We start from the raw sequence: 11615 nt of genomic DNA, 5'->3' as shown, positions 1-11615 counted from the left end.
CTGGTTTAGGACAGTGGTTCACTAGAAGATAAAGCAGAGTCTGGGCTGGTTTGTTCTCAGGAGAATAACTAATTTCTAATAACAGATTTCTTTTATCTTTGTCATGATGACACATAATATTTTACTAGATATTTTTCAAGATACTCGTATTAGGCTTAAAGTGACATTTAAAGGCTTAACTAGGTTAATTAGGCAGGTTAGGGTAATTAGGCAAGAAATTTTATAACAATGGTTTGTTCTGTAGACAATTGAAAAAAAATAGAGTCCCGTTTTTCATCCGATAAACTTTATTACATGCAGTATTACACACAGTCCAGCACTGCACTAAGATGTACACGCGACTTGAAGAGAATTTGACACTTACTGTACTGTCGGTACAACCGACTTGACATAATCACAAACCAGCCATCACCGTCACAAGCGCACACGATCAGAAAAGAGCCTTGTAGACGAAAGATCTTTCCACAAACCACTCATGCATCTACTTAGACAACAGTACTCAAGAGCGATTCCTGAGGAGTAATAAACCGGGGTGATAAATACTGTATTACGACTTCTCAGTTTTCTCATGTAGGCTACTTTTTTGACACGTACAATATTTACAGCCACTACTACCAGTTTTCTGTACAATCTTCGAACTGACATCAGCAAAATACTGTAATGATACGTAGACGGCGATAAATATAATCAGCAAAATAATTACTATGTATCGCAGTAACAGTACAACGTACATATATCAACAGTCCAGAAAGTTCTGCGGGATTAGGCACTTAACACTGGAGAGCACTAGATAGTGTCCTTCAAGTGACAATTTGACATCTTTAACGATCGTAAAGGCAAACGGATGTACATTGCATGATGTTATACTTTACACATAACTGCATCTTACGTCGTCGAATCCTCCGTTAACTAAAATAGTCTGACATGCCACATACTGTATACAGTCGAAGTCAATTACATCAACTAATAAACAAATCACTCGCTATAAGGCTTTGAATGATATATTCATATTTATGATACAAAATCCTCCAAAGATAACCAAATCCACATCGTTACACCAGAGACAAGCTTTCTGTTATGAAGGAAAATTGTGTAGACATGCAAACATTTAGGAATATGTCAACGCAAACACTAGAAAATGCTAATCCTATTATTTAAATAAATAAATAAAGAATTCAAGTATGCATTGCATGGTTTTGTTAGGAGGCTATGGCACTTATTTATCACTTCTTAGGCTGATTTATACTTCTGTATCGAGTGATCGGCATGACCCACGCTGCATGCCTTGCATGTAGTCGTGCATTTATTTTCTGCATGCTGTTTGTGTTGCTCAGCAATAACACTTCCGAAACGCTAATCGGCAGTAGGTGATGGTGAAATGAAGCTTTCTGAACCTGTGAACCGTTCAACTCAATAGAGTGGAGGAACTATAGGCTAGTATACTTGTAGGCTAATCGGCTGCTAGCATAAAACTGGTTCCCTTGATAAAATCAGTATAAGAAAGAAGTATGCAGAAGTATAAATCATTATGGCACAAATGTTAAACAGGAATTACTGTACACAAGGCAAATACAAGAAAAAAAAAACATTAAAGTAATTGTGACTCCGTCCAACAGCCATGTTTACAACAGATAAATTGGGCTGTCATGTCAACTTTTAGTAGTTAATACTGTTGTGTTCACACAAAGTTCAGTATTACAGGTCTGACATCCACATTCAACAACCAAATTAACTCTCAGAAAGCAGGTAGTGATAATGCATGGACAAATAAAATATTAATTCGATGTGTAGAGAGCCGCACTGAACAACTGGCACATGTAAACGCTGTTTCTCTTTTTATTAATGGAGAACGAGTTGCATATTTATGCAGCAGGGTTGCCAGATCTTGCTAGAAGAAACTGAAAAAGCACTTCGTTTATCAGCCATATGCCAAAATCTATGCACTTGTCTACTATATTAACCCCACAACCTGGATTAAATAAAGCTCAAAGACACTTAACAAGTGTTATATACTGTAAGTGGACATGGCAACACTTTAAAAGCTTTCAATGTAAGATACAACAGCACTATTGATGGTGGTAAACTGAAAAATCACTGACCATAACAACTCTTTGGTCGCTTTAATATTACTTTGGTCAGAATCCTTTTTATCGTACTATTTGCGACCTTATTTCTCATCACCGCAACAGCAATAATACATTTCACTTACAGTTGCAACCTTGTTCCTTTCCACTGTGTATAGCTGTCATTTTAAATCCCAAGTGTGTATATTTATTGTTGTTAAGGGTTAATATCACTAACTCTAAGTAAAACTAATTTAAAAAGAGCAAGTTACATCCAATATAAAAGAATATATATGATCGATAAGTCCTGATGGCATGTTTATATCACTTATTTCAGAAATCTAACCATGTCACAGCTTTGACAAGTTATACAAGATTGAACCTAATGTTTTAAAAGGACAGCTCACCATAAAATCAAAATTACCTCATTGTTTGTTCTTACACATGTACACTGTGAACATTTCCAAAGTAACTTACTGTAGATTAATTACGGGAAAATACTGTATTTACATTTATCTTGCTGTATCTGTATTTACAATATTGTGTGTATATCTTTACTGTAAAATATACATTCATTTTCACAATGCAAATTTTAAATACAGTAACATACCGCATACATGTTCTACAGTAAATTACAGTCCATATTACAGTTAAATACTGTGTAATTTACAAAAACCTTAACAGTGTATGAGTTTCACAAAAGAAGACATTATGAAGAATACTGGTTGCTGGCACCAATAGACATCTGTAGTAAACTAAACACTACCTGACTAAAGTAGTGTCACATATCCAAGTTTTAGAAACAACAAATAATAACTTGACTTCTAGTTGATCATTTGGTATCAGAAGTGGCTGATATAAAAGGCAAAGGCCTCTAGATTACGCTTATTTTACCAAAATAAAATATAATCATGCCTTGATTTTTAATTATTTAATTAGGACAGTAAGGTCAGACTTTGCTTAGACATAAGTCTGACATACATAAGTCTGTCTTACAACTGAGATTGAAGACTGAAGACTTTTGTCAGGTAGTGTAGAAGTCAATGGGTGTCAACTACCAGCATTTTAAAAATATATCTTCTTTTTTGTTCGACAGAACAAAGAAATCCAAATAGTTGAGTAAATGATGTCATAGTTTTTATTTTAGGGTGAACTATCCCTTTGAATGTATTTAATGTAAAGTTAAAATGACTTAACATGTTAATCTGACTCGACTTAAAAATTAAAGGCAGCATTATTATTATTATTATTTTATACTGTGAACGTACAACAGGGATCTTGTAATGCATTAGCATCTACCTACCTGTGCAGAGTATGTTTCTGGCGAATGTTAACAAAGTACTACAACGATTTTTATCCATTAAACTAAAACAGAACCCACAGAATAAACATTAAAACGACTTCAGGAGAGTAAAAACCCTCTCTCAATTAGCATAGTTTGAAGTGTACTCCCTACCCTACGAGGACTCAGACGCTGTTGGGGTTGTAGCACAGCATGTTGAGCTGCAGGTTTTCGTCCCAGTGTCTGAGTATGATGAAGAGCTGATTGGCTGCAGCTTTGACCGCCGCCAGGTCTCTGCCTTCTGGGATGATCTGTTCGTCGAGCCACAAACTTGCTTTGGCCGCAATCAGCTCCCATTCGATGAAGTAACAAGCCGAGCTGTGTTCAAGCCAGGCCAGAGCGACCGCCGTGGCCCAAACCATTCCTTCGGGGTCCTGCGATATTGGCGTTTCAACCATTTCAGACTCAGACCCTCGTCCGCTATCGTGCAAAGAGTTAATGGGCGATGGTGGGGCTTCAGTTGACATTGATGAAAAGCCATGCAACGAGTGCTCGTCGTCCACCCGAGGGCTGCGGGACATGAGATCCTCGCATTCAGAGTTCAGATCGGAGTCTGTGGGAGGAGGCGAGGAGCCGCGGTGGACCTCCAGACTCTCGGAGCGCTTGGATCCAGAGTGGGACATGTGGGTGAGGCTGATTCTGTGACTGGCGAAGGGCGATGTCCACTTCAGCTTGTCCATTGGCACGTTGATGGCGTCACACAAGGCACTGTTCAACATGAACGCCCCGCAGGAAAGCTGCAGAGACACCTGCAAAAACACCAAACACAAACACTCTACTTAATCTGCATTTACATTTACATTTAGTCATTTAGCAGACGCTTTTATCCAAAGCGACTTACAAATGAGGACAAGGAAGCAATTTACACAACTATAAGAGCAACAATGAATAAGTGCTATAGGCAAGTTTCAGGTCTGTAAAGTCTAAGAAGTAAAAGTGTTAGTACTTTTTTTTTTTTTTTTTGGGTACAGTTAGTGTGATATCCAGAGAGGCAATTGCAGATTAGAAAGTGAAGTGGAGACTAAATAGTTGAGTTTTTAGTCGTTTCTTGAAAATAGCGAGTGACTCTGCTGTTCTGATGCAGTTAGGGAGTTCATTCCACCAACTGGGCAGATTGAGCGTGAGCGAAAGTGATTTCTTCCCTCTTTGGGATGGAACCACGAGGCGACGTTCATTCACAGAATGCAAGTTTCTGGAGGGCACATAGATCTGCAGAAGCGAGAGCAGATAAGAAGGAGCAAGGCCAGAAGTCGCTTTGTAGTCAAACATCAGAGCTTTGAATTTGATGCGAGCAGCAACTGGCAGCCAGTGCAAATGTACTAGCAGCGGAGTGACATGTGCTCATTTAGGTTCATTGAAGACCACTCGTGCTGCTGCGTTCTGGAGCAGCTGAAGAGGCTTGAATACTTTAATACTTTTTTTTGTGAGTAAGTTAATTGCACACTGACTGAAATTTTTGCATGTTAAAAATAAATTCAACTTCGCTGGCATGGTATGTCAACTTGTCAGCTCAATCGTGAAATGGAAAGTGAAAGTGAAACTTGCACATCTTGTTAAAGGTCTCATGAAGTGCTTTAAAATGTGCTTTTTTAATCAGATGTTTGACATAATCTCAACCGAAAAATGAAGAAAGGGCGGGACATAGAGTAGCACTTCCCCTTTTTAAAAATACAGCTATTTGTTTTATCACCGATCTGCCATTGAGTGTGGCTGAGCTCAAGTGCATCAAATGAAAAGCAAAAGTGAAGCGTCTTAAAGGGGGCAGGGCATGTCAGATACTAGAGAGCATCTGATTGGTCAAGATTTAATGAGAAGTGTGAGGTAACGGGGAAAAAATCATTGATCCATTTAAACCAGGGGCCTCAAAAGTCCAACAAGCGCAACTGACGTCAAAATATAACGAGATTCAACCCCCGAAAAACATCTGTTTTTGAATCCCTATCATTGTTGTGCAGTCGCATATAGCCATTTGTGGTGTTGACCCCCCACCTACAGGACATTTAAAGTAGTGTATTATGTGCATGGGCTACTTTCGGTTTCTCCCAGAGTGTGGTCGTGAGTAACCCAGTGGCGTAGCGGACGGGCCCGCAGGGCACGCACTGCGGGGGGGCCCTGCGTGATTAGGGGGCCCGACGTCATCGCGATTGTCAATAATTGAAAATCCAGGAACCGCAATAATCAAACTCTAGGGAACAACTGTGGTCGGAACCAAAGTTCACAGGTCTGTGTTTTCTGAACTGCTCAAACTACTACAAAAAATGAATGACTTCTGGCTACTTTGACGCTCTCGCCGCTTTCGGTTTGTGATCGCTCCTCAGTTTGTGAAGGATTCCCCGCGTTGTCGCTCCACCCCGCCTCTGTTCCCCGCTCCTCAATTTGTGACATAGATATATACACTAGATAAAGCATAGGGACCCTGAGCATGCGTCTATAGTAGGGATGTAACGGTATTGTAATTACCGTCATACCGCAATATTAAATTTTTTCGATATTACCGAAGTCGCATGACTCGGTAAAACTATAGGTCTTCTGAGAAAATTTGCTCAGGCGAATGAAGCGAACGGGAGGTAGCTGAAACTTCATTTCCCATCAGCCCCGGCGTGGCCATAATCCTTTGCGGTCTGTTGTCGCTACAGATCCAGTAATGCGGAAATGGAGTGTGCTGCTAGTAGCGGAGATGAAAAAAGATGGAAATGATCGAACCTAAAGCGGGTGTTGTCGCCGCGTTCTGATCAGCTGTGTTGTGGCGCGCGTATTGTAAAGCGCCGAGGGGGGGTTGAGCGCGCACACTCAAGAGAGGTGTTATCGCGCGCCTACTGAAGGGCTGGACTGGATGGAGGTTGTGTCGCGTCGCGGGGGCACTTTTGATCGTTTTGGAAGGGCATTTTCTATCCAAGACTAAAAAGGGCATGTACACTGCACAGGTTGAGCCCTATGTGTGCACGTGCCTGCAAGTTGGGGAATACGACTAATAACAGTCATGGGGACTGCAGAAACACAGCACACTGTTCAGATTGATGCAGACATTGACTTGTACCGCAAAGAGATCTCTATCTCACTCATGGTTTGTCCTCTCAAGTGGGGGAAAGACAATGCACAACGTTACCCCACTGCTGTCAACATGGGCCAAGTCATATCTCTCTTGTCCCAGAATCCTCAGTCCCAAATGAGAGGGGTTTTTTCTGTTGCAGGGGACATTGTAAATACCCAGAGATACCAGCTTTTACCAGATTATAGTTATATGATAATTTTCCTTTAAACCCATCTCTATCTAAGTGAGTGATTAAATGTTAAATGTGATGAGTTTTTAACAATACTAAATTGAAACTTTATTTTTTTTACATGGTTTAATAATTTTTTGTTATTAAAATTGAAGTTCCTGTTTCAAAGCTAACAGATAGATGGCTAATTTGTATGTCATTGACACTTTTGGCACTTTTTTGGAGTATTTTCAAAAGTTTTTTTTTTTCCTGTAAATGATTCAATAAATACCGTACCGTGACATTCATACCGAGGTATTACCGTACCGTGAAATTCTGATACCGTTACATCCCTAGTCTATAGCGCCGCCACATTGGTACAGTGCTCCCAGAACAAATGTCATTAAACTGCACTAGACAAGACAGTATTATTACGTGAAGGTGCGGGACTTTAGCGCTGTCTACGAGTGTAGTAACGAGCAAACAAAGAAAACAAAGCACAAAGGCAGAACATTTCATAGGTAAGATTAAGTTTTTACGTTTTTGTACGTTCTGAACTTTTGTGCTAAACAGGTAACGTTATTGATGATAACAGTCACATACTGCATTCATCATAAGGCAAAGTAGCTCCAATTCGCACTAAATACTTGGCTTAGTTTGCATGTTCTCCCCATGTTTGCATGGGTTTCCTCCGGGTGCTACGGTTTCCCCTACAGTCCAAACACATGCGGTACAGGTGAATTGGGTACGCTAAATTGTCCATAGTGTATGTGTGTGAATGAGTGTTTATGGATGAATGAGTGTTTATTGCAGCTGGAAGGGCATTCGCTGCATAAAACATATGCTGGATAAGTTGGTGGTTTATTCCGCTGTGGGGAACCCTGATAAATAAATGGATTAAGCCAAAAAGAAAATGAATAAAATAATTTTGGGATAATCCAGTATTTCCCAAAATTTAAAGGATTGACCCTCCCCACATTTTGTTTTGATGTACTCCAGGTGGGATCAAACAACATTTAGGGGGGTCAAACCACCCAAACGCTCCTGTAATTCACACTCCTTAGTTACACTGAATGTTTAAATTAAAATGGAGAAAGAGACAGACACAGAATTGCTATTGAAGACAATGGCTGTTGTGAATCTGATGCGCTTTAGCTCAAAGACTCTGATTGGCAGAGCTGTGATATAAACAAAACACTATTGGCTATTTTTAAAGGGGAGGAGCTACTCGTTAACTCCAAACATGTGTTCATGTTTCAATTGAAAGTGCTGCACGCAGTAAACAAAGCTGTGCATTTCAAGAGACCTTATATACAAACAAGCACAGAGACTGAACTTCAAGCAGCCATTGAAGGTCTTTTAGCATTGCCAATTACATTAGCCTCAGAAAAAAAAGCTCTGCTGATTTGGTTATGGCTCATCTCCATTTACTTTGAGTAATTTCCATGACCCACAGGCTATATATTCTACTCAAACAGGACATCTCGTTTAAGCAGATGCACCGATCATGAGATATTGATCGGTGGTTGTTAAATGTCACCAGATATATTACTCTCTATATATAAAGACTCCTGCCTTTAGGTAAGTATTGACCAGCTATTCATAGGTTATGAGTCAAGTGAATCCAATATACTCAATGACGTCATTACAAGCTGTAAGTATATAGAGAGTCGAACATCAAATTATTAGCTCCATACTGTGATTTTGTTTTTATTTCCCAGGTGGTGTATAACAGAGAGATTTTTTTTCCAACACGTTTTAAACGTAACAGTTTTAATAATTCCTAATTGCTGATTTCTTCACCACAGGCTCATTGTGGATACATACCCCTGTCTACATTTCTGGAGAGCACAAATTATGTAGCTAAAAGTACGTATGGCTGTATTTTGGCTTTAAAATGAAAACTACAGGTTGGAATGATGCTGCCAACGGCTTCTTTTTCTTTTAGCGTTACCTGATAGCTTACCTTCGTACGGATAGAGTTTCTGGTGTTACCAGTTTGCTTAGTAGCCTGCCGCGTATGCCCCTGGACTTGGGACGTGAGGCTGAGTTGAGCACGACAATAGGGTTTGAGTTCGGAGAAGAACGATTCCAGAAACCAAGTAAAACAAAAGCAAATAAATAAATAAAAAAACAACAGGCTAAAAACGTGATGAAATCACATCTCCTTTTCTTTTTCTAGATTTCTTTTAAAAACACTATTGGTTGGGTCACGGGTGGATGGGTCTGTCGGTCAGTCTGAGCCAGTCAATCAGTCAACAGCAAACTGGCCTGGTCGGCTGCAGTATACATTGTGCCCCTGGTGGATTTACGCAAGAAGAGAACGTGCCAGATAAAATTTAAATAATCAAAAAGTGTACACAGCGGCCTCTGGTGGATTTTTAAAAACTGCGAGCAGACGTACCTCCAGTTACGTATTTCGATGTGTCCAGAAATGTAGACCAGGGTATGTATCTGCAATGAGCCTGGGTGGGATTTCTTTTGTCTTTGCCATGGTTACAGTACTTATTATATTATTAGATATTTTGCAAGATGCTACAATGGCCATTTCCAGTGACTGGTACTGTACAGGTCACCTTTATTAGGCTTGCGTTTCCACTGCCTAAAGGGTACCAAAGGTGGGCGTGGTGTATGACAGAAAGTTTCAGTCAACATCATTCTCGCTTAAGGAAATCTCGCTCAAAGTAAAGCTGTATAGGTCGTTCACATTTCATATGAGAACCTCTTCTCACTAAACAGATGCTTTATACACCTAAACACTTGTGTATAGATGTTCATTACTAACCTTTATATGAACATGATTTGATTATAACTGCAGATTAATGACGAAATAGCCTATGGTAACGTCTGCAATTATATGAAATAAATAAATAAATACAACATATATGAACACATACAGACCCTTACAGTCTTTGATATGTTACCAATTACATAAGTACATAAAAACTACACACAGCATACATTTAGTCCTTATTTGGGTTCAAAAAGGACACCCAATATATAGCCCAGTTAGTGCAAATCTCTTTCCTTTATCTTTAATCTTCACCAGCACATGTAACCTCTGTGAGAAAGTAATTCTGTCATTCGGAGTTCATAATAGTCCAAAAGGCGATGATAATAGTTAAACATGGCAGTTTGTTCACGTTTTAGGTTGCAGAAAGAATTATTTGCTCCTTTGTTTTTTCCGGCTTCTCCTTTGTTTTTTTGCACTTCACTCTCATGTTTCTCAATTTCTAAAAGAATCGGATTTCAGAAGCACTTCAATAATCAAGCACATGTTATTATTATCAGCTCAAGACGTTTGTTATTTCAAATATAGAGGCACACATGAGCGATCTCGAGCTCCCTGGAGAAAGTGAAACCACTCGCACTTTTAGACGGACATGGCAGATTTTGTTCTTCTTGGCTTTGTGTCTGTACATCAAGACATTAATAAGATTTGTCTGAGCTCGCGTCAACCATGGCTCGTTATTATATGCATATCGTATGACAATGTAATGTCTTGGTTGTGTATTTTAAAATGGCGGCTTTGTTTTCATTCTTCTGCTTGTGTATGGGCGAGTGACGTTTCTCTGTAAACCAGAACTGTTCAGCTGTGCATCTTGCTCCGCATTTTTGTACCCTTTTGTCATGTAGATACCCTTTGCAAAGGGTGCCTAAAAAGTGGTATGGTACGGTTCGCTTTTAAATACCTTTTGACAGTAGAAATGGCCATAAAAGCGTACCAAACTGTACCGTACCACTCAGTGGAAACGGGCCATATATGAACAACTAGTGTTTTTCAGGAAAATGGTAAACTTCTGGTGAACGGTTAATGTGACTATTTTCATTTTCATAAGGTTCCTTTTACAGCAATGACTTCGTAATGTAAATAAAATATAACCAGTTAAATAAACTTAAGCATTCATTTAGTTGTTCAAGCATAAAATGAGATGATAGACCATGTAAACTCTAGCAGCATCAGTACCAGCAGGCTAGCGCAGAAACTCCATTAAAAATACTGGCGTAAAATAAACTGTCATATTTTAAAGAGACGAGGAAAAATGGAATTTAATGCAGGGCTTCTTGTCCAGTCTGAGACCCTCTTTATATCGAATATCAGGCAGTGAAGATTTTTAAAGAAGACAGTACAGCAGAAGCCACTGGGCTATCTGTCTGTAAATTAAAAGTCCTTGTGCATATACTCCATTCAGATTCAAGTGCAATTTAAAGACTTAACTTACTTGTTTGTTTCTAGTCCAAATTAAACCGAGAAGTATTTTAAGAAACACAAAAAAGATTGTCTTGTTTTCAGAAATATTAAGCAATAAATAAGTGAGTTTTTCTTTAAAACAAGCAAAATAATCTGGTAACACTTTAGTTTAGGTACCAATTCACACTATTAACAAACCATTAACTAACACTCTTAGCTTAGTAAATGACTAATTAGCTGTTTAATAATGGTTTGTAAGGTAAAAGTTGGGTTTAGATTTTGGATTGGATTAGGGATGGAGAATAAGATCATACTTCATAACTACTAACGAACAGTTAATTACTTAATAGGCAAGTAATAAGCCAGTAGTTAATAGCATGAATTGTAACCTAAAGTGTTACCAATAATCTTATGTCAAAGTAAAAAACAGGATTATTTTGCTTACCGCATTTTTAGATTATTCTGCTCATTTTAAGGAAAAATTTATTATTTCTGAAAACAAGACAATATTTATTGTTAGTCTAGAAAATACTTCTTGATTTAGGAATTGGTAGATATTTGCACTAGATAAAAGACAAAAGCTCTAAGCAAGAGAAGCATTTTTTGCAGTGCATTCGAGTAATGTTAAAGTATTTTTTATTTAACCCGAACTAAAATGAATAAGACTTTCTATGAAAGATAAAATATAACTGAGAATATACCGAAAATAGAGCTTGCTCAGTTAAACATCACTTGGGAAATATATAAAAAAAAATTATAATTTCACTGAATGGATAATAATTTTGTCTTCAACTGTATGCATGTGTAATCTATATATG

The 11615-nt window shown here is 38.6% G+C and overlaps 1 protein-coding gene across 2 annotated transcripts in view; it reads right to left on the bottom strand.

Annotated features, from left to right (window-relative positions):
• Positions 1-264: 264 nt before the first annotated feature.
• Positions 265-11615, bottom strand: part of vwa5b1 (von Willebrand factor A domain containing 5B1) — a 114223-nt gene continuing 102872 nt past the window's right edge. For both annotated transcript variants that reach the window (XM_073939304.1, XM_017353785.4), the window contains one exon: positions 265-4154. In XM_073939304.1, coding sequence (XP_073795405.1) covers positions 3531-4154 — 624 coding nt within the window. In that variant the 3' untranslated portion in view covers positions 265-3530. The remainder of the gene's footprint in view (positions 4155-11615) is intronic.

The sequence above is a fragment of the Danio rerio genome, chromosome 23 (assembly GCF_049306965.1).
Source record: "Danio rerio strain Tuebingen ecotype United States chromosome 23, GRCz12tu, whole genome shotgun sequence".
In the NCBI taxonomy this organism is placed as follows: Eukaryota; Metazoa; Chordata; class Actinopteri; order Cypriniformes; family Danionidae; genus Danio; species Danio rerio.
This window is presented reverse-complemented; position numbering and strand designations above follow the sequence as displayed.